Source organism: Myotis yumanensis, unplaced genomic scaffold (genome assembly GCF_028538775.1).
Source record: "Myotis yumanensis isolate MYYU_CA2020_CCGP unplaced genomic scaffold, mMyoYum1.0.hap1 SCAF_2, whole genome shotgun sequence".
Lineage (NCBI taxonomy): Eukaryota > Metazoa > Chordata > Mammalia > Chiroptera > Vespertilionidae > Myotis > Myotis yumanensis.
The window spans coordinates 173,752,910-173,776,555 of record NW_027223753.1 but is presented as its reverse complement, the minus strand read 5'-3'; the positions used below and the strand labels follow the sequence as shown (position 1 = coordinate 173,776,555).

At 45.5% G+C, this 23,646-nt stretch overlaps 1 protein-coding gene and 1 non-coding gene across 6 annotated transcripts in view; both read right to left on the bottom strand.

The window, feature by feature from the left end:
* Positions 1 to 23,646, bottom strand: part of IGF2BP2 (insulin like growth factor 2 mRNA binding protein 2) — a 154,779-nt gene that overhangs the window by 29,785 nt on the left and 101,348 nt on the right. For all 5 annotated transcript variants that reach the window (XM_070406637.1, XM_070406641.1, XM_070406638.1 and 2 more), the window contains exons 3-7: positions 10,061 to 10,109; positions 8,096 to 8,147; positions 5,323 to 5,386; positions 2,532 to 2,804; positions 223 to 357 (exon numbers count right to left, since the gene is read on the bottom strand). In XM_070406637.1, coding sequence (XP_070262738.1) covers positions 223 to 357; positions 2,532 to 2,804; positions 5,323 to 5,386; positions 8,096 to 8,147; positions 10,061 to 10,109 — 573 coding nt within the window. The remainder of the gene's footprint in view (positions 1 to 222; positions 358 to 2,531; positions 2,805 to 5,322; positions 5,387 to 8,095; positions 8,148 to 10,060; positions 10,110 to 23,646) is intronic.
* LOC139004513 (U6 spliceosomal RNA) lies at positions 12,768 to 12,874 on the bottom strand. Its single transcript, XR_011470394.1, has one exon. It is a non-coding gene; the product is annotated as a U6 spliceosomal RNA (small nuclear RNA).

Below are 23,646 nucleotides of genomic sequence, written 5' to 3'. Positions count from 1 at the left end.
GATCGTCAGGAGAAACATACAAACGGAGAAACCGCCATATTATAAATGTACAAGATCTATTTTCCACTGTATTCTCTTTGGAAACAAATTTCTTAAAAATAATCCTTCCCTGCTCCTTTCACTTAGTAAGAGTTACAGCTTTTAAAAAATGTATTGTGTTCCATGAATGAGAACCTACTCTTAATCTCTGCTGAGTGACGTGGACATGGCCCGCAAACTTACATTTTGGTCTCATCAGCCTCCTTATGCATGATTTCAAGAATCATGCGGCACGCTTCCGAGGTCCCCTCTGGGGTGGCGTGGATGGTGACGGGCTTCTCCGCAGCCCCAGAGTTTTCCTTCCTATGGATGTCTACCCTGTGGGAAAAGAATCAGGAGCCATAGCACATCGTCATCGGGGATAGGATCCTAGCTCGTCCCAAGACGGGGCCGCACCAGCCAACGTACAGCAAGGACACAGACAGACAAGGCGTGGTCATCAGCATGTTTGCAACCAGTGCCATTCCCCACGGCGGCAAGCAGTGCAGGGGGTCTTGTGCCAAACTCGTATTCTTTGCGGCTCCATTTAGCAGGGCATATTTCTGACGGCGTGCTGTGGGACAGGGGCCCCCGGCCAACTTGGTCACAAAGCCAGGTGGGTAAATGAAGTATTTTGCGCCGTCTTTCAGATGACCGTAGAAGTGAGGAGTAAAGGGAGCAGGGTTAATACGCACGTCGGCACCGTGCCACTCTCTGAACTGACAGCAGCTTTTTAAAGCCATGTGTTAATCCAAATCCAAACACAAATTCAAGCAAGCTTTAGGTATCTGAGTGTGGAGAGAAAGCAGAGGCATCCCTCGCTCTGCCTAAGTTTTGGTTTCCTTGCCACTGGCAGCCTGCCTTCCTCCAGCTCTTAAAGCTCATGGCTCAGCAGCCTGATGACTGTATCCCGCTTCTCAAGGTAGTCATGGCCCGACTTGTTTTTGTTAATTTTTCAAAATCACATAATTGATTGCATCCCCTTTTACTCTGTTAGAAAGCCCAGATCCAAGTCTTCAGCCTACTTCTAAAAAACGGGCACACACGCTGAGCACTAACCTTGCTTTTATTTAAACGTGTGGCACTTTTAAAGCCACTTTAAACAATTTTTTTGAACAAAAAAGACAAATAAATAAAAATCACTTTACATAAAGTGAAGAAAACGTAGAGAGGACAAAAGGGCTGATTTTAAAATAAAAGGGTATTTCCCCTCTCTACTGTCCCTTTATTTCACTCCCAAGATAATGAACTCTGGGATGCAAAATAAATTTCCATTATTTGGGAGTAACTCAGATGCTTTAAGAAAAGTTGTGTTTTCTCTTTCACGTTACAAGACACTCTATCCATGGCCTGAATAAAATGCACAAGGCATGTAAGTAATTGTCAGTAATTTGCTGCTTTGCAATTTAAGTGCTTTCATAATAATTACAGTAGGTCCTCGGGTTACGTCGGAGATCCGTTCCTACGGCGCCACGTATTTCCCTGTGAGTCGGAACCCACAGACATAAGCACCTACGTCACTCACCTGGAGCACATACACAGCAGTAATGAAGTGAAACAGTAAAAAAAAAAAAATTTAAAAGATAACAATTTGTGACCTTTACTTGTGGTAAATAAATAAGAAAAAAACATAAAGCACATATGTACATACGTTGAAATGACGGAACTATTTTTTTTTTTTATAAATAAATGGGAGATGGCGACGTACGTCGAGTCCGACGTAACCCGAGGACTGTCTGTACTACATTCAATCTGCCTGATGGTCCTAATTTTCACAGTAACCTTTGCTTACAGAAGAAGCAACTGATGCTCAGAGAAGTGAAAATTTTTCCCAGATCGTAACGCCATTACGTGGTAAAACTTGAACAAGGGTCTTTGCTTTGAAGTACAGTGCTTTCTTGGTTACATCTGGCTGTGGTCATATGAACACAGAAAAATCAACAACCCCACAAGTCTTTTTACTCACTACAACTCCTACCACCGGTCCAGTGTCCTGAGTCAGAAAACTAAATGTAAGGCTAATATACTTTATTTCTTGCTCAATATAGCAAGTGACCCATCCACTCCCCTGATGTAGCTTTTCTGAGCCTATCTAGGTGGGTCTCAGGGAATGATTACCGCCCAGCGCTCTGCCTCAGGAGAGGAGGTCAGGGCTCAGGTAAGTGGGTTCAAGGATCCCACAAAGTTCTGCTCCATACCTCTGCTGTTTTAGAAACAGATGCATTCACAAGCATTAGTTAGCTTATAAGAACAATCCTGGGCTGTGAGGTCATTAGTGTCTTCTTTATGAACCTTTGCTGTTTCAGGGTTTAACCTTCCGGCAACTGGCATGAAAGCTCATTAAAGCCCGGCTTTCTGTTAGTCTGTTAACAGTTCTGTTTAAAGAAGCCACCGTCCCATACAGCACAGCCCCCGTCCCCCCACTGATGCAAGCAAGAGCCACTGGAGGCTGGGCCCCCCGGCACTCAGGGGACCCCTCAGAAGGAAGCAAAGGAAGCCCCGGAGGCACGTACCGGGACTGGGTCTGCTTAGTGATGTTCTTTATGGTCAAGCCCTCCTTTCCGATGATGGCACCAACAAACTGGGTGGGGACCAGGATCCGAAGCGGGAAATCAATCTGTCTGGCCTGAGAAGAGCCCCCAGGGGCGTGGCCTTGCTCCCTGGAAGAGTGGTCCCCACGCTGGGCTCGCTGAGGGGGCGGAGGGGAGCTCACTTCTTCATCCGGGATGTAGGAAATCTTGAAGGAATAGTTCTCAAACTGATGCCCGCTCAGCTTCTCGATGGCTCTGAAACGCAGCAGAAGCAAGCGAGCTCCGTTAGAGAGCAGCGGCCAGAAGACCCTGCGGGCCGGCGGACTGGTCCTCACTCTCACTCATTCTCGCCTGTGGGAGTCCCCTTCGCCCTCGCTGAGGACCAGCGCGAGCACCACAGACACCCAGCTGCCCCCTCGGAGCTTGTGGCTGACAATGAACACTAATCACAGTCCACAGGCCTGGTCGCACTTGCTATACAATCACGCATTCCGCTTTTTATCACCAACCAAGGCTGTCTCCCCCTTATCAAAGACTCTTTGTTAATATCAGTATAAAATTATGACTCTTTATCATAGTATGTATGTATCATTGAAAATTCAGAGACAGATAACCACAAATAAGAAAAAGTCCTAACAGCGATATCTATCTTATTTTTCTTAAACAGAAATATATTTACAAAAGTTGATATCATACATACTTTTCTCTAACCTTTAAAAAAACATTAATATTCTACACATTCTCCAAGTCATTAAATATTCTCCAATTTAATTTTTACTGGCTATTTAACATTCTATTGATTTATCATAGTTTTTGCAAATGATCCTCCATTGTTATATATATATATACTAGTGGCCCGGTGCACAAAATTCATGCACATTAAAAGGGAATTAATTAGAGGAAGTATTTTAATATTGCTATTTGCCCTTTCTCTATAATATAAGTGTCAGAGATGAAAGAAAATTAATAAAATGTATATGAAAATCTCGCTCCTGTCAGAGTCTGGGGCGTGCCACAGGACCCAGAGTCAAGTCCTCGCCCACCTGCGTGCGCCTCGAAATCGTGCAAGACCCAGACCTGGCCGGCCCCATCCCCATCAAGCCCTACAGGGCGCGGGGGGTGCAGCCTCAGGTCCCCCGGCCCCGGCGCAAGGGCGCGAGGGCGTGACAACCATTTGCCTATTAGCTCTTTATTATATAGGATGAAGTCCAGCCTTTTACTAGTATATACAATGTTGCCATGGGCATCTTTGCAACTATAACTGTGCACACAGGATAAATTCCTAGTGGAGTTGCAGAATTCTAACATTAGCATGACCCCGTGTCCATTTGGATAGGTGTCAACATTTACTATCCTATAACAGTTAAAGGAGCATTTGTTTCCTTGGGTCTTCAAAAGCACAAAATATTATTATCTAAAAATATTTATTCATTTGAGAGGGAATAAATAATATCCCACTATTGCATTCTAAAAATTATACATGACGTGGAACATATTTTTTTTTTACATGTTTTCGGCAGCCTGTGAAAATAATAACCCTATTGAACTAGCTTAATGTGTAGGGTTTGTGAATTTATTACAAAGCAGCACCTTTTGAATTCAATAAAAGCAGCAAAGTAATGTGTAGAAAGGTCCTACCAAAGTGGCAGCTGGACAAGAACTGCAAAGGTGAGTTACTGGTATAGATGTGTGCAAAAGTCAGTAGCAAATGAATTACTGCCTTTTCCAATACAAAATTAACTTTTTAAAAACCACCGGTATGAAAATTTTATATATATATATATATATATATATATTTTTTTTTTTTTTTCCAAACTTTTACTATTATATACAGTCTTCATGTGTGTTGAAACCTTGAAAAAGAAATAAATCTGTATTCCTGGGATATATAACCAAGCATGACCCTATTCTAGTTACAGTGACCTTCAAGAACTTCCTATAAAAAGGAACTTATTTTTGTTGTTTTTCTGAAAACCTCAATCCCGTGTCCATTAATAGTCAAGCTCAAAAGTAACCTCCACTGAAGCAGTTTAGTCACGAATGGGGACTAGGGAGTGAATGGGGGTAGGAAAAAGAACCCAAGCCAGATGCTCCTTGATTCATATCCTCCAGACACCTCTCCCTGCTGCTGATGTCACTGAGGTGGATCCCCTCTTCAACAGAGTAAAAATGGATGTCTGAGTGTCCATTCAATTAGTGTGGATAAAAAATAAGGTTTGGCCCCGGCCGGCGTGGCTCAGTGGTTGAGCATCGACCTGTGAACCAGGCGGTCCCGGGTTCGATTCCCGGTCAAGGGCACATGCCCGGGTTGTGGGCTCCATGCCCAGGATGGGGCGTGCAGGAGGTAGCTGATCCGTGATTCTCTCTCATCATCCATTTTTCTATCTCTCTCTTCCTCTTTCTCTCTAAAAATCAATAAAAACAAATTAAAAAACAACAACTAAGGCTTGTGCTGCTTCATCCGGTGCCTGGAGGAAGGTCCAGGTGGAAGTGGCTCCCGTGGCAAAGCAGAGTCCCGGCCACAGCATCACAGCCGGTGCTCTATTCCTGACCAGGCCAAGAACACTCCCACCTTGGTTTGGATGCCACAGCTCAATATTTCTCAAGATAAAGTCTCTGTGCAATCAACAAAGAGACATCCTGGTATAAATGCTCTGGAATTCCAGTGACACGTCAAAGGTCTGCATCTTTTCAAAAAGGTTTATAAACACAGGACTCAATGGAATTCAAAGACAACCATTCAGAAACTTTAAGGAAGCCCAAATGCACTTACGTTTTTGCTTCTTCTCTTGTTGAATATGTGACGTTGACAACGGCAGTTTCTGTGTCTGTGTTGACTGGGGAAGAAGCAAAAACTACATTGTCATAGAGGAAAAAAGCTGCCGCCCTCTGGCTCAATGTAAACAGGCTTACTTTAGAGAAAAATGCACAAAATAATTCACTGTCCTAACTCTAGAGTTACTTGTATTTATTTATTTATATTCATAATGATTTGTAACCAATTGTATATATACATTTGTAATCAATTTACATAAAACTCAAAGCTATATTTTCACTTATTTTTTAAACACTTTTGAATGGTTACTTGTACATTTTTTTGTATTTTTTTAATGCCTACATAAAATTGCAATAACTGTGCCATGATTTTTTTTTCAATCCTCACCTGAGGATAGTTTTCCACTGATTTTAGAGAAAGTGGGAGAGGAAAAGATAGAAATATCGATGTAAGAGAAACACATCGACTGGTTGCCTCCTGCACGAAGACTGGAATCGAACCCAGGACCCTTTGGTCCACAGGCCAACGCTGTATCCACTAAGCCAAACTGGCCAGGGCCGTGGTTGGCAAACTGGGGCTCACGAGCCACATGAGGCTCTTTGGCCCTTTGAGTGTGGCTCTTCCACAAAATACCATGTGCAGGCGCGCACGTACTGTGTGATTGGAACTTCATGGCCCATACGCAGAAGTCAGTATTTTGTGGAAGAGCCACACTCAAGGGGCCAAAGAGCCGCATGTGGCTCGTGAGCCGCCGTTTGCCAAGCCGCAGTTTGCCGACCACTGGAGGGCAACTGTGTCATGATTTTTGCCTGACCATCCCTCAAATGTTGACAAATGGATTGTTTTCAGTATTTGCTATTCTAAAAAAAAGTGTTGCTGAAAACCATATTTGTTGCAAACATCATTAATTTTAGGTCTTTTGAATTACTTTAAGCCAATCACAGAAGAAAAAATAAACTGGGTAAAAGAGCACAATGCTTTTAATGTATAATTTCAAATTACTTTCCTAAAAGTTTGTATCAATTTATTATACCACTATCAAGGTATAAATTTTATTTGTTATAATTTGCATTTAGTTTTAAATAACTGGATATATATGGAAAATAAGAAAGTATTTTTATTTTTATTTCACTGATAAGGTTGAATTACTCCTTTTGTTTCCCTTTGACTGAACTCCTTGACTGTGGGAGTTAAACCTAGTAACTACATACAATAACTAAAGAAAACTGACAATCCCGACTCACTTGGCTAAAGGAGAGAACACATAAACTCTAAGGATGGCCAATAAGAAATCATTTTGTGAACTGGCTTATTGTCTTTCACTTGCTTCTTCATCCAAAGTCAGAAGTTGAAAATAAATTCAAAAGGAAAGATAAAATTTGTTCAATTCAAGCTAGTAAACTTAAAGCAAAAATATTGATCCCCACCCCCACCGCCCCAAAAAACCACAAAAACAAGAAGACATGACTAAATCAAACCCTCCCTTCAAATGTTTTAAGCTACTGGGAGACCTGGAGTTAACAACGACATGAAGTTAAGGCTAATAATTCAAGAAAACCACAATAAAGCTCCTTCTCAAAGTAATAATAAGAGCCTATAGCAGTGATGGCGAACCTATGACACGCGTGTCAGAGGTGACATGCGAACTCATTTTTTGGGTTGATTTTTCTTTCTTAAATGGCATTTAAATATATAAAATAAATATCAAAAATATAAGTCTTTGTTTTACTATGGTTGCAAATATCAAAAAATTTCTCTCTGTGACACGGCACCAGAGTTAAATTAGGGTTTTTCAAAATGCTGACACGCCGAGCTCAAAAGGTTCACCATCACTGCCCTATAGAGTAGGGATTCTTAATCTTGGAACTATACTAAAGCTTTAGGAATTCTATAACCTGACTCTCCCTACCCAACCCAAAGATTCAAATCTGTGGATATATGAATTTTCCTGGTTTATAATTTCCATCAGATTCTCAAAAAGGTTATAGTTTATCCTATAACTTCAAAGTAGCCACAGCCTTCGTAGGGAGGGAACGTGTAAGCCTTAGGGAGGAACTGCCACTGAGATTTACACGTCATAAACGTGAGCCCAGCCCTGGCCTCTGCCCAGGGTGTGTTCCAATCGCTCTCTAACCCACATCATGTTTTAGAAGGTAAAAGTAAAAATAAGGGAGGCAGAAGAATATGTATTTCATGGGCATTTATTACACTGTTCCCAAGACAGTGGCTCTCTAAGTTGAGTACCTACAAAAATCACGTGGGAGTACTTGTTTAAAATACAGATGCATGAACTCTTGCCCCAGAAGGTCTCGTTTGTAGGTCTAGGGGGAGCCCGAGGAATATGCATTTTTACGACCACTCCAGAGGATTCTGGCATAGGAGTCCTACTTCTTGAGAAACACTCGGTCCAAGATTGTTATTTTTAACCAGGAAGAAGGAAGTTGTTATAATAGTGTAAATCCCAATTACTTCCAAGTGAATTACGCGTATCCCAGCCTGACAGTGTTTGTCCAATGCTTGAGCCCATTACAGAGTATTAAAAAATAGCCTGAAAATCATATTCCTTGAAAAAACAAATTATATAGATACGGGTAGATAGGTTATATATAGGCATCTCTCACACATAGATACACAAACATATACTCTAAGAAGCTTGTTTGTTTCAAAGGAGTTTGAACTTATTATTTTTCCCAGGAGTTGACCCAACCTACAAGATATAATAGATAACATCCCTCTCCAAATTCAGTTGGCTAATTTCCTCACTTATTACCTTGTTCGACATTCTCCACTGTCCCATACTGAGCCAAAAGTCCATCCAAGACCTGAAAGAGAAAGCTTCAATGTCAGAATGGCAACACAAGACTGTGCTCATAGAAACGGTACAGTGCTCTCTCCACGCAAATGAACCATCGCAAAACAAGGACGGTGACAGGACTAGCACAATCAAATTGATATTTCAAGTCTTCCATAAAAACAGTTGGACCTGAATAAATATGTGGGACTTTGATGTGCTTCCTGGATTCCAAGTAATCTGTCCCCTGACATGACACCAGCATTTCAGTCTCAGTAACTGTCAATCATGTTCATTCTGATAGTTGGAACCTATTTTCTGCTCTTGAAATGAGAGCAGAATCAAGTACAAGGCTCACTGTTTCTTGGAAGCTTGAACCATTCTTCCTTTGGTTTTCTCTAGGAATCTCTTTATTTTAAAGAACAGGAGGATGTGTATGTTTAACGTTTTGCATAATAAAAAGATTTTTTACAGTAATGAAAATACTGGTGTGGCCCAGAGGTTGAGTGTCGACCCAAGCACCAAGAGGTCACAGGTTCGATTTCTGGTCAGGACACGCCCCCCAGTGGAGGGTGTACAGGAGACAGCTGACTGCTGTTTCTCTCTCATCAATGTTTCTCTCTCTCCCTCTCCCTTTCTCTCTACAATCAATAAAAACACATTTTTAAAAAAAGTTTTGAAGTAATGAATATATTAAACAGAACATATCTTTCCTTTACAGCTATTTTTATTTCATTTGGGTTGGGGAATAAAATATCAGGCAGATTGTTTTTAAATAATGCAATAATGCCACTCCCCATATTCTATATCTTATTTATTATTAATTTTTAAAAAATCTTCACCTGAGGATATGTTTTCCATTGATTTCTTTAGAGAAAGTGGGAGGGAGAGAGAGGAGGGGGAGAGAGAGAGAAAGATACATTGACGCAAGAGAGACACAGTGATTGGTTGCCTCCCACTTGCACCATGACCGGGGCCAGGAATCGAACCTACAGCCCTTGGATCCTCGGGCCAACACTCTAACCACTGGGCAAAACCGGCCAGGGCATTACATTTCTTTATTATTGACACTATTACAGATGTCCTCCATTTGCCCCCCTTTGCCCACCTCCATCCAGTTCCCGCCACCCCTCCTCTGGCCTTCACCACTGCTATGTGCCCAAGGGCTATGCATGTATGTTCTTTGGCTACTCTTTTCACCTTCATTTATCCAGTCTCCCCCCCCCCCCTCCCCCCCAACCTCTGTCAGTCTGTTCATATGTCCATTTATTTGAAGGTAGCAATCTTATAATAAGTTTTACAATTCAGAAAATATATCTTAACTGTTATTCATAGCAGTTAAATCAAAATAAACAAAAAAATGCTCAAACTAACAAAACTATTGGTTTTCCATGGATTCCCAGCCCCCCAAAAAATCATAATTTAGAAAGGTAAAAATTGTTTACAAAATCATGAGTTAAAAGTCACAAACCATGCTTGGCCGGTGTGGCTCAGTGGTTGAGCGTCCACCCATGAACCAGGAGGTCACGGTTCAATTCCTGGTCCAGGCACATGCCCAGGTTGTGGGCTCGATCCCCAGGAGGGGTGTGCAGGAGGCGGCCAATCAATGATTCTCTCTCATCATTGATGTTTCTATCCCTCTCTCTCTCCTTTCCTCTCTCTGAAATCAATTTTAAGAAACATATTTTTAAAAAATCACAAACCAGGTATACATTTTGTTTTACAGTTTGTTGGTGCTTGAGAAGACAGAACTTGAGAGATCGAAGCGCACATTCTGCATGATGAGAGGGTCAGACACCACCCCAAACTCATGGCAGATCGTGCACATTAGGGCGCTGGGAAAGGTGGGACAAGTCTGAGGACCTCCAGTTCCTAACTGTGAAAGGGAACTAAAAGAGGAAGGGAAGCGAGAGGACAGTGAAAACAGAAGTGACACTGGCTTACCTCCCACTGCAGGTGAGGAGGGATGTTTCTAATCTGAATTTTTCTGCTCCTGTAAAAATAAAAGCACAGACTATACAACACTTTCTCCAGGATGCAAACTTAAATAAGAACAGGCTGAGACCATAATTTGAGTTCACTTTCCCACTGTGTTCACCGAGGCATCAGCAAGAGATTTCCACTGTGAATCATGACTATCATGTTTTAAGGTTTTCAATTACTTGGGGGAGTGAGGGGTTTTTCTAAAAAAATCCAAGAAGTCAGAACAAGCTAAACAGTTTAAATGCAGATTTGCCTTTCCAATTTCCTACCAAAGTGGTTAGAACTTAAATTGCCATACAGGTTCTAATTCTAGGATTATCACCTTCCTCCTCAAAATATATGGTCCTGCAAATGACCCTATCCTAGCGGTTCTCAACCTGTGGGTTGCGACCCCTTTGGGGGTCGAACGACTCTTTCACAGGGGTCGCCTAAGACCTGCGGAAAACACATGTGTAATTACATATTGTTTTTGTGATTAATCACTATGCTTTAATTATGTTCAATTTGTAACAATGAAATTGGGGGTCACCACAACATGAGGAACTGTATTAAAGGGTCGCGGCATTAGGAAGGTTGAGAACCACTGCCCTATCCCAAAGGGCACATCGGCTAAAACTTGATAGCTGAAATCACATATGTAATATGCTTAAACAAGATCAGGTTTCACTTATCCCTTACCTAACAGTGTACATCTTCTCTTTAAAAAAATTATCTTCATTTTTGAATAGGTAATACAGTCATAATTCAAGAATTAGAATACTATACAAAGGTATAATAAAGTCTAACTCCCACTCACCCTCTGCCTCATCTTTTACAGAAATAAACATTTTTACTTCTGGCTTGGGTATCCTTCAGTTTCTTTATGCAGATAACAGCAAATACAAAATTAATTCGTATTTTCCCTTTTCTTACAGAAATATTTGCATGTTCTATACACTTGCTGCACTGCCCCCCCCCCCACCCCCCGCACACTCTCACCTAACAGTAATATATTGGAGATTTTTCTATGTTGGTAGATAGAAAGTGTTCTCATTCTATTTTATAACCTGAACGCACTGAAGTGTATTTAACCCACCCTACTGGTGAACGTTTGGGCCTTCTGCTTTTTTATTCAGAGGATTGTGTTCTTTTTCCAGGATATCCTGCCGGTCTGATAACTGAGTCATGTAGATGGTTTCTGGATTTTGTTAAGCATTAAAATTAGGCAGAAAAAAAAGAATAGGAATATGAGAATAAGAATTTCTCTATCTTTTTAAAAATTATATTTTTTATTGATTTCAGAGAGGGAAAGAGAGATAGAAACATCAATGGTAAGAGAGAATCATTAATCAGCTGCCTCCGGCAGGCCCCCTACTGGGGATTGAGCCCACAACCCAGGCATGTGCCCTGCCCGGGAATTGAACCCGTGACCTCCTGGTTCATAGGTCGACGCTCAACCTCTGAGCCATACTAGTTTGGCTCTCCTGTCTTTTTTGAATGACTCTGTCACCACGCCCAAAATCCCTTTCATGACCCTGTTACTGCCCCCTTCTCTGTCTCTTCATTGTTAAACAATTTAGCTGGGGAAATAAAATCATAGTTAATTGTTGAGAAATCTGTGATTTGCAGAACCATTTCACATGTATTTTTAAAAAGGTAAAATGCCAGATTGCACGTGGGGAAGATAATGCCATAGTTTTCGGGCATATGTTCAATTAGCCAGGAGTGTCTGATCAGCCACCTTGGGAACTCTAACTTGTTATCTGTCTAACTCAGACATTGTTATCCCTCCTGCTGGGGACCTGAGTAAAGAACAAAGTTAACATAAATTGTAGGAAATCAGCTCACAGAATCTCAAGTTGCATTTAAAAATTAGGCCAGCTAAGGCTTGTGGGACCCCCAGGTAAACTGCAACAGAAGCAACAGAAGAAGCAAGGAGATTCCTGTGAGAGGGTGGGATTCCATGAGATTCTCCCCAGCGAGGTCCCATCTGTTTCCATAGCAATTCTGAGCTCCATCAGATGACACAGGGAGGGAAACGGCATGGATTGTACATGATCTGTAAGAGGGGCAAGTGTGCTATCCTACTCCAAGGACTGTGGGAGCTGAAACCACCGGAGCTCTGGCCACACCCCTCCTCCCCTCCATGCTACAGTCAGATTCCACTGCCTCCCATGCCCTCATTAGTATGTGTTTGAGGCACTTTATCTGTTGCCCATTCCTCATTAGTTCTCAAAGTTCCCCTTAAAGCGTCTGCACATTCTGTACAAGAGTCATTCTGTGCTAAATTGAACCAGGACCTAGGGCTCCTCAGGGAAGCAAATGAATAACTGGTGATAGCCAAAGCCAATCTCTCTCTCACACACAGAGGCAGGGCACAGGAAATGATTAAGAGTCAATAAAACAAATTGTTTAGTCACTTCGTTACAAAATTATTAGGAACAACTGCCTCTGCCTCTATGGAATCTAAAATAAATGTAGTCTAATAGTTGTTAGAAAACTAAATGCTTTCAGCACAAAAACTGTTGAAAAGTAAACAGAGGAGTTTTGGTTTGGTTTTGTTTTTGAGGGGGGAGGAGGGGCACATGATCAGAGTGAAGTCCTTGTGGATATGAGCAGTGTTATAGGCCAAACCGTAAAAGGATGAAATCGGACGTTGCGGTGGCCCACTGTAAAGAGCTTTTTCTTTTTAATTATGGAACGCTTCACGAATCTGCGTGTCATCCTTGTGCAGGGGCCATGCTAGTCTTCTCTGTATCGTTCCAATTTTAGTATATGTGCTGCTGCAGTGAGCACAAGAGTTTTGAGCCAGGAGGGCTGCAGTTAGGAACCCAGGAACTTCCCAATATAAACTCACGTCCACAAAATCATAAACCCCCAAGTGGCTCTAACAAACACACTCATGCTTTATGAGCATTCAGGGACAGGAACTATTGAAAGTCCAGTGCTTGAATGACCAGAAGTCACAGAAACAATAAGCAGGTGTCTGAGACGTGGTACCTCACTTACCTCCTATCCCCTCTCAAAGAGTTGACCAGCTCTTCAAAAGGCCCTGACCTTTTAAGAGGTTGCTAATACAATCCCCGAATTCCCTTCCACAGAAAACATCAGCCCTAACCGGTTTGGCTCAGTGGATAGAGCGTCGGCCTGCGGACTCAAGGGTCCCAGGTTTGATTCCAGTCAAGGGCATGTACCTTGGTTGCGGACACATACCCAGTAGGGAGTGTGCAGGAGGCCGCTGAATCGATGTTTCTCTCTCATCGATGTTTCTAACTCTCTATCCCTCTCCCTTCCTCTCTGTAAAAAACCAATAAAATATATTTTTTAAAAAAGAAAACATCAGCAATTCTTAATTATTGTTGAATGAGGTGGGAGGGGATAAGAGAAAAACCAACTAGATGATGGTATAGGTAATGATGAGGTGGTCCTGAGAAGTCAGGTCAGAGGAGGTGATGAAGGGATTAACTAGTGAACACCTCCACAGAGTCAGGCCCCTGGCTGACAGGCTCTTCTGGTCCATGGCTGGAGGCTGAGTGTACCTGCAAGCCTAATAAACCTTTGCTACCATCACTGGCCCCAACCAGGGCTGTGCTGAACTTCCTGCAGCAAGACGAAGTTTGAGAACCCTCCCAAAACATGGACTGTTGAGTGTAGAAGGGTGGAGTGAAGTACAGACAGGTAGACAGAGTCCTCAGAAGGCTAGGACATTCAGGTGTGCCCGAGTACGAGCAGGCATTTAGATTTGGAAAGGTGAGAGGCAGAGAGGTAAGGCTGAGTCTTTGCGAGCCAAACATCTGCATGCCAGCTTCTAGCTTTCCAACATCTAACCGAATAAGAACTAGAAGCATTTTCTGTAATGCTTGTATTCTACTGTGATGAAGATTCCAGGTAGCAAAACCGGAATGTGCTTCTACAGAGGTGGTTAATTACTCTTAGAAGGGCTTCAACCCATTATCCGTAATTAACACTAGGGTAAGCACAAATATTTTCACATCATAACTTGTGCATAAACACGATGTACTACAAGTTATAATCTGAGTATATAAATGCCTGCCTTGTGTGGCACATGGTAAATACAGAATCAGCTCTGCAAAGGCAAAGGGAGCCCCGTGACCAACAACTGTGCCATCCTTTCAGCATTTCTTCATTTTCAAATAATTGTTTCCTTTAGTTCTCCCAACAGCATCAAATCCCTCCCTCCCTCCTCCCCTCCCTCCCTTCCGTCTTTTCCACTTTTTTTCCTCCTTAGCCCAAGTAGCATCTAAAACAGCAGGTGCCCAGCAATCAGCAAATTCTCCAGGAGCAGTTGTTGCTGACAGCTGGCTTCTTTTTCCTGGCCCACTCCATCCCCTACTCTTGTCTTCCAACTATAAGAACATGTGCTCATCGAAGACACTGACTCATCTCCAACCAAGCCAGCTCCTTTCACTCGTTTATGCTCATCGGCTCAGCACAACAGGCTGCTGCTGACTGGAAACCACTGGGGGAGACATTTCCTGACACAGTGGGCACCACATTCACTTCCTGTGATGGGATTAGACACAATGACTCATGTGGAGGTGGTGGGTTTTTCCCCCTGAAGACAAGAAGTACAATGGCATGCACTGACTAACTGAAGATAATTTCACAATTAAAAACTCAAGCCAGAAGCGGTGAGTCCTCAATGTTTGGGAACAAGTGATAAACAACAGCCTTGTACCTCTGAAAAGAAGGCACTATTTCCAGCTGTTATAAGACTTTGATCTTATTTGTCATAGTCAGGATGATGATCAAGGAAAATTAAATTCATCTCTAATACAGCCCTAAATCCCAGAGAAAGGCAGGAGCGAGCCAGCTAAGCCACACCCCTCACACAGGAACTCCTCCCCCATGCCCAGGTAAACCAGCCAGCACTCACCTACCCTGAGGACTGGGGTGGGGGTGAGGGGACAATCCAAACCACCCCGCACCCAAATGTTCTGATTGGAAGTTAAATACTGGACATTTTATTTGATTTTGGAGAACAGAATGATTTCTAAGGTTAAACTAAAAGCTTTTCCAAATTCATTTATCAAATGCTCACTAAATATTCTCCTACATAATAAAAGCATAATATGCAAATCAACCAAACAGCAGTCGGCAGGGGGCGGGGCTGGCAGGTGGCACCAGGCCAGCCAAGGCACGTGCCAGCGGGCAAAGGGAGGGAACGACGATGGGGGCGGGGGGAAGGGAGGGCGCCCTGGCAGTGACCAGCAGTGGCGGAGGGGCTTGGGGGAGCAGGGCCACGCTGACTGGCGCCATCCCCTGATCGGCCACCTGGTTGCCTCTCGCAGACCAGGCAGCGGCGGGATGATGGGGTCAGTGCCTTCCCCTGATTGGTCCAGTCACCTCCCACAGAGGGAGACCACTGGCAACGGTGGCAACAGTGTGGTGATGAGGGCAGCGCTGTAACCCTGATCACCTGCACAGTTGCTTCCTGCAGAGGGAGGCCTGACTGCAGCTTAAGCCATCAGTAGGACATCCCCTGAGGGCACCCGGACTGTGAGAGGGTGCAGGCCAGGCTGAGGGACACCTCCGCCCCCAGTGCATGAATTTTCATGCACTGGCCTCTAGTCCTATATAATAAAAGCCTAATATGCTAAGTGTCCGGTCATCTGGTCAGCCATTCAACCAATCAAAGCGTAATATGCTAATGATATGCTAAGGCCGCTCCACCGCTCGCTATGACATGCACTGACCACCAAGGGGCAGAGACGCTCTGACCAGTAGGTTAGCTTGCTGCTGGGGTCGGGCCGATCGGGACTGAGCAAGACGGGCCAGACACGCCCTGAAGCCCTCCTTTGGTCCCTCCCTGGCTGGCCAACCTCCAGTGTCCCTCCCCAGCCCCAATCATGCACCAATGGGGTCCCTCAGCCTGGCCTGCGCCCTCTCACAATCCAGGCTGAAGGACACCTCCCTCCCCAGTGCGTGAATTTCATGCACCGGACCTCTAGTCTATATACATAAAAGTCTAATATGCTAATTGTCCCAGCAGGAGGTCAACCACAGTTCCTTTCAAGGTGCACAAACTCGTGCACCAGGCCCCTAGTCCTATCTAATAATAGACAAACATGGTAATTAACCGTACCTCTGACACGCTTCCCATTGGCTAATCAGGGCAATATGCAAATTAACTGCCAACCAAGATGGCGGCCGGCAGCCAGGCAGCTGAAGCAAACAGGAGGCTTGCTTGCTCCAGTGATGGAGAAAGCCAAGGTTTCCCGCCTGCCGCTGCCGGCCTCTGAGCTGCACTCTAAGAAACAATGTTGCAATTATAGAAGCTAAACAAACCCCAGAAACCTGCTTTCAGCCAGCCGGGCCTCAGAGCTGGAGCTGCAACAGTGTTTCAATTATAGAAGCCCAACAAACCCAGATACCTGCTTTCAGCAGCCGAGGTCTCAGAGCTGGAGCCGAGCCTCAGAGCTAAAGCCGGCTCTCAGTTTCAGTGACAGCCATAGAAGGTAAATAAATCCCAGAATAAAAGAAAAAAAGAAAAAAAGGAGAGGTTGGGAGCTTCAGTCACCTGCCAGCCTGAAAACGGCCCTCAGCCCCTCACCCAGACTGGCCAGGCACCCCAGTGGGGACCCCCACCCTGAAGGGGGTGTGACCAGCTGCAAACAGCCATCAGCCCCTCATCCAGGCTGGCCAGGCACGCAAGCGGGACCCCCACCCTGATCCAGGACACCCTTCAGGGCAAACCAGCCGGCCCCCACCTGTGCACCAGGCCTCTATCCTATATAGTAAAAGGGTAATATGCAAACTGACCCTAACAGCAGAACAACTGGGAATGACTGGTCACTATGACACACACTGACCACCAGGGGGCAGGCGCTCAATGCAGGAGCTGCCCTCTGGTGGTCAGGGCCCTCTCACATGGGAGGAGCTCTGCTCAGCCACAAGCCAGGCTGATGGCTGCCAGTACAGCGGTGGTGGTGGGGCCTCTCCTGCCTCCTCAGCAGCGCTAAGGATGTCCGACTGCAGTTTAGGCCTGCTCCCCGCTGGCAAGTGGACATCCCCCGAGGGTTGCCGGGCTGCCAGAGGGATATCTGATTGCCATCTTAGGGCCAATCCCCCGGGGAACGGGCCTAAGCCAAGCAGGTGGTCATCCCCTGAGGGGTCCCAGACTGCGAGAGGGCACAGGCTGGGCTGAGGGACCCCCCGTCCCCGCCGAGTGCACAAATTTTTGTGCACCGGGCCTCTAGTATATAATAAAAGCCCAGCGACTGCATGGCAGAATGACAAGAATGAATGGCCAACCAGTTGCTATGATGCAAACTGACCACCAGGGGGCAGACACTCAATGCAGGAGCTGCTTCCTGGTGGTCAGTCTGCTACTACAGTGGGAGCGCTGCTCATCTGACCAGGATGAGTGGCTGCAAATCCCGGGCCGACGGGCAGGAACCTGGGCTGCGATCATTACCTCCTCGCCCCAGGCTCCTCCTCCTTGCTCCCTGCCACCTCCTTCGACGCCTGCAGGCTGTGCAACACTGCCACCAGACTCGCAGACCTGACCCCGGAGGCTGGGAGGTGGGTTTGTGGCCACCACAGGATTGAGGCCTACTCCGCCGCCTCTCACTGCTACTGTCCCTGGGCCCAGCCCCAACCAGTTCCCCTGGAGAGGCAAGTGCTCCACAGAAGATGCCGGATCAGGGAGCAGCTGCTCAGATGGCAGGTCCACAGCCACTCAGCTGACTGGGATGACCGGCGCTCCCACGGTGGGCGGATCCCCACAAGCCACGCCCCCCACCAGTGCCCGAATCCCATGCGCTGGGCCTCTAGTCTATTATAAGCCAAGCACTTAGGTTCTGGGGTATAGTAGTGAACAAAATAGAAATGTCCTCACATTGCTTACAGTCTAGGAGTAAAGAACAGTAACAACAACAATTAACACTCACATAAGAGAATACTGACCTCAGCAACCCTTAGATCTCTCTACTTAATTTCAGTAATAATGAAAAGAAGAATATACTTTAGAGTTGGTCCCTTGGTCTAATGAAATCTTCAAGAAAAAAGGCTATCCCTGCTGTTGCCTAGCTCATATTTTTTATGTTTTAACTAGAAATGGACAAAATATCTTTTCACACCTATTTCTGCTCAGTAACCTTATAAAGTAATTGCAGCTAGTAAATAGCAACACTCAAGCCCTTGTTTCCAAGCGTATGGGAGTTAAAGCTGGGACAGGTATTTCTAACAGCAGTAAGATACCTGCATTCTCACAAGGGGTGTTGCTAAAGCTTTCCTTGTCACCCAGGGTCTGCACCTGGCACTTAGCCCCCTGAGGTTTCCGCTGCTACCTGATGGAGTGCTCTGGAGAAAATGAAAAAGGTTATAACAAGAGTTATTTTTCAAAATTGGGAGAGGAGTCATAAAAGTAACTTCTCATACAATACCAATCTCTATATATAAAAGCCTAAGTGACCGTTACAACCAAACAATCGGAAGGACCAGTTGACTGGTCGCTATGACGCGCACTAACCACCAGTGGGCAGACGCTCAATGCAGGAGCTGCCCCCTGCTCAGCTAGAAGCCGGGCTCACAGCTGGCGAGCACAGCTGCAATGGCAGCAGCGCTGCCGAGTGGTGGCGGCGGCAGGCGCAGCGGCTCCAGGATGAGCAGCAGCAGAGCTGCGCCCGCCCCAGCTGGGGCTCCTCTCTGGCTGTCTGCCGCTTTAGCACTGCTACATCCCTCAGGGGATATCAGATTGCCAGGTTTCGGCCAGGCCTGTGGGGATTGGGCCGAAACTCGGCAGTCCAACATCCCCTGAGAGGGCCCTGATTGCAAGAGGGCGCAGGTCAGGCTAAGAGACCCCATCTGTGCACCGGGATTCTAGTAAAAAATAAAAGTACTTCACACGACACACACGCAAAATCAGTGAACATCTTTAATACCTCATAAGGTGTTGGTTGATGAGTAAAAAAGAAAATGGTCAGCTCTTTAAGCTAAGTTACATGATTTGACTGCAATGAAATTCACTTTGCAAACTCTTGAAAATAGACAACTTTAAAAACAGATGAATGAACTGGGGGAAATGGCATATAAATTATTCTTATTTGAAAAAGGATCCCGTCATCTGAATGAGGCTTCATCTTGAGATTCCTTTACATCGATTTTGAAATGAGACAAATGAGTAGGGACATAACTCCAAATACACACCTGTGATTTATAACCAATTTTGGGAGACCAGCCTTCCACAGAGGAAACGCTGGATTCCCAAGCTGTGCCCTTCCGGAGCGATGCCCATCCTCTCCCTGCCCCTGCGCATCCCATTCTAACCTGGTGCCAGGCACCCAGGAGTCGCTCGGGACGCTGGATGAATGAACACGCGTCTGTGACAGGGTTAACCTCTGGCGCTTAGGCACGGAATTCCTTCCAGCTGCTGATTCACACTCTCTTCTGAGTACCCTATCTTACAAAGACAGGACGCAGAGCATCTGTCTCCGTTGGTTTCGGACTTTTCATCACTTCCTCCCAAGCCAGCACCAACAGCCGGGCAGGCACCAGCAGTACCCATCCATGGGAAGTGGCATATGGGTGTCAATGCCTGACGTGCACAAAGGTGAACAATCTACCTGGCTCAGCAGGTGACCACAGGAGGTCATGCGACCACAGCTTCAGATTCCATCTCTTCCCTCTTCCTTCCCTGGATGCAGCCCAGGGCAGCCTCCTACTTCAGGGACCCTGTTCCTTTCACTGTATGGAGCCAGGTCCTCAGCAGCATAATTGAGGCAGGAAGAGAGTTGAGCAGATGCCCTTCCCACAGCGGTTCACAGAGTCCCAGCCTCCTGGGTATGCGGTGAGCTTCTGTCCTCTCCTCTCATTGGTCCCTCATCAAACCCCAGGGAATTATGAAAAGTGCTCCAGTGCATCCTACAGATGAGGGCACCGTGGTTATTTCGACAGAAGCACGACGCTCTCACACTCCCCTTGCATCGCTCATTCCCAGCTCTGGTACCGCTGTGCTCAGGGGAGCTGGTACCTGTTTCTCCTAGGAAATGTGAATGAATCTGACTTCACCTGATCAGTCACCAGAGGGCACTGCATGGAGCCAGCACTGACCCAGGAGAGAAGCTACTGTCGTTGAACCAAAGCACCTGTGGATTCAGGCTAAAGACCTCTTTCAGGATAATTTCAGAAGCTGAGAAGTACAACTGGCAAACCAAGGGACTAAATACTTCTTCATTTAAGAGCACCTTCCCTGACCGGTTTGGCTCAGTGGATAGAGCATCACCCTACAGACTCAAAGAGCACCTTGATTATTGTGCTTAATTCCGAATATTTTTGCTCTTTGGTGGTGGTGGTGGTGGCGGGGGGGGGGGGGGGGGGGGGGGGGGACGACAAAATTTTTAATATTCAAGTAAGATACTTGTGGAAATACAAACACCTTTATTTACTAATGTTTATAAGCAAAAGCAGAGGCCTTCACTTAGAGAACAATGACTTAAAAACATATATAAATGTATTCCCTGGATTTTCTAACAAGATAATTCTTCCTCACCCCTAATAGAACACTTTATGCTACCCAAGGCTACCATTATTTCAGCACGACAGAGAAACAGAGGGGGAGGAGCGCTGCGCGGGGAATAGGGGATCAGCCCTTGAACCGCAGCAGTACCTCGGAGAAGCTGTCATGCTGATGTTGGGCCAGTCATTTAACCTCTCTGGTTAATACCTCAGGCATGAGGTATTTGAAACAATATGACAGGCAGTTAAACAAGATTCTTTCCAAATCTAAGATTCACTTTATTTTGGCAGCAAAACAGCACTGTCACAGAGAGAAGGTAAGGAGCAGCAAGAAGTATCTCTATCGATCTTAGGCTACAAATAGAGACTGAATTAAAAAAAAAATCATATCAACAAATCTTTCATTTTCTTCCGGTCACAATTTTTAATAACTTAATAAGTCAGTTAGATGGCAAAGTCCATAGTATTTTATAATGGGACTAGAGGCCTGGTGCATGACATTTGTGCACGGGTAGGGTCCCTAGGCCTGGCCGGCGAGCAGGGCTGATTGGGGCCTTCCGGCTGCCAGCTGGGCCTCCCTTCCCCAGCTGCTGGCCAGGCCTTCCTTTGTTCCACACCGCCCCCCACCCGGGGTCAGAGCACATCATAGCGATCGATGGAACTCCTGGTCTCCCAGTCGAACTCCCATGGGGACACTTTGCATATCAGCTTTTTATATATAGAGAGAGAGATGGCTTACAATCCAAAAATAGTTTGTGACTTCACCTGTATCACAACCCACCTCTACAGCCACCCTTGTCCCATTTCTGTCCTTTTCTATCTTATAGCAGAAAGCTTTATGTTCACCCTTTCCCTACTGCCAAGGTTACTAAGGTATCTGGGTTTTGAAGGTACAATGTTATTTCATGAAATTTACTATGGGGGGGGGGGAGGGTGGCACAAAGGAGGAGCGTGTCCATTTCGTATAGGTATGTATAGGTCTTGGTGTGTAACCGAATGAGGAGACTATAATGCCTCCAAGGAATTCCACTGATATAATAACCCAGAGGATCAAAGCTTATGTTTCCCCTACAGAGAAACAGAGCTCTGGCCCATACGTCATATGTTGGTTAATTAGTGTCGTAGTGACACTCTACTTGCGATTGCAACTCTCATCTAAATAGCTCTGTAAAGACAGCATTCATGTTTTTAAAGCCAACACGCTGTAGCAGCAGGCAAGAGAAACGGAAGGCATGGCACATGTACTGGAAGAGCAGCAGTGTTCAGCTCTCAGGAAAACACCACTAGATAAGTGTCCGAGCCCTTTGCAACTCCAATGGTCTATTCCAGCAGTCGCCAACCGGTGGTCCGTGGACCACCGGTGGTCCGTGAGGTCCGAAAGGTCGGCAACCGCTGGTCTAGGTAACCATGGGTAAGACTTCAAAGGCAGGGGGATGGTGTGTGTTTGGGGGGGGGGGGGGGGTAGATATCAGGATGAAAAGTGTTTCTATTACATGGAATTCTTCTTTGTGATTTTTACAGAGTGATTCTGCAGATCTCAGCAAATCTGGACACGTATTTACCACTCGACTGGTTACTTTAAAACAAATTATTTTAGAAACTAGTAGCCCTATGCACGAAGATTCTTGCAAGAATGGGCCTTCCTTCCCCTGGCTGCCAGGACCACCTTCACTCCGGGCTGGAGCTGCCTTTCTGCCTTCGCTCCAGGCTGGAGCCGCCTTTTCACCTTCGTTCTGGCCCCAAGCTGCCTTTTCGCCTTCCCACGCTGCCCAGAGGCCCAGAGTGGCTGGGGCTGTGTGGAACGCCTGCGCCGTTACCATGGCACCTGTGTATGCAAATCAACCCGCCAGCTTTGTTGGGTTAATTTGCATACTCATTCCTGATTGGCTGTTGGGCGTCATGAAGGTCAATTTGCATCTTTCTCTTTTATTGGTGTAGATAAGTACTACATATTCGTTGAACAACATTCAAAAGGTACCAAAATAGAAAAATAAATAGTAGAAAAATTCACCCTTCTGTACCTATTCTTCAGCCCTCCAGTTCTTGATACCAGGTTTTTATCATTCCTGAGTATTCTATACAAAACATGTAAACATTTCCCTCCCTGCAAATATAATTGTTAATGCTCCATATATGCTTTTCACTTGGAGATTGTTTCATACGCATACACAAAGAGCTGTACTGTTCTTTTTGACAGCTGTATAATAGTTAGTTTTATGAATGAGCCATAATTAACCTAACTGGTCTCTTACTGATGGGGATAGGATGTTTCTAATCTTTAGCTACTGCCAGAAAACCAACACTGCAGTAATGAATGTCTGTCTATCTACCTAGTTTTGCACATGTGTATGTATATCTTGGACAATAAGCTCTTAGAAGGGGAATCACTGGGTCAGAGGACTCTACATCTGTAATGTCAACACACAAATATAGTGTTGTTTCCCCACACATCTGAAAACCCAGTTATCAAATTTTGATTTCTGCCTGTTCATAGGTGAAAAATACTGTCTTACTTGCATTTTAATTATGAACGAGGTTGATGATTTTTCTTATGTCAAAGAACCTCAACCACCCTGGACATCGCCACAGAATTCTTCCCTGCTTTTACTGTGTCCCCGCAGCTGACTCCCAGTTTGATTAACTTTCTTCATTTCATGTATCTGACAAACCCTTACTGAGCATTCATGATGCTGGACACCAGAGAGACGGGTGGAAAGTGCATTCCCCACCACGAGGAGCTCACATTCTGAACCCCGCCAAGCAAGCAGTCAGTGCACCGCCCCCCCCCCCCCCCCCGGCCCCCGCCATGCCACACGACTCTGACACAGGTCTGCGCCCTGCAGGACCGTAGCCGGGAGGCTACACAGACAGAAGGAAACCTGGCCGGGCCCCCAGGGAAGGCGATGCCTCAGCTGAGTCCTGAGCAGCAGGCTGCAGAGTGGGCCCGGGACACAAGGGTAAGGGTTGCAAGTTTAGAGGGAGGGGTCCAGAGGGTCCTTCTGTGTCAGGGGAGGAGGTGCACGAAGGCAGGGAGGCCAGGGCATCAGGTCTGAAGAGAGCAGGCAGGAGAGGCTGGCAGGGGCGAGGAT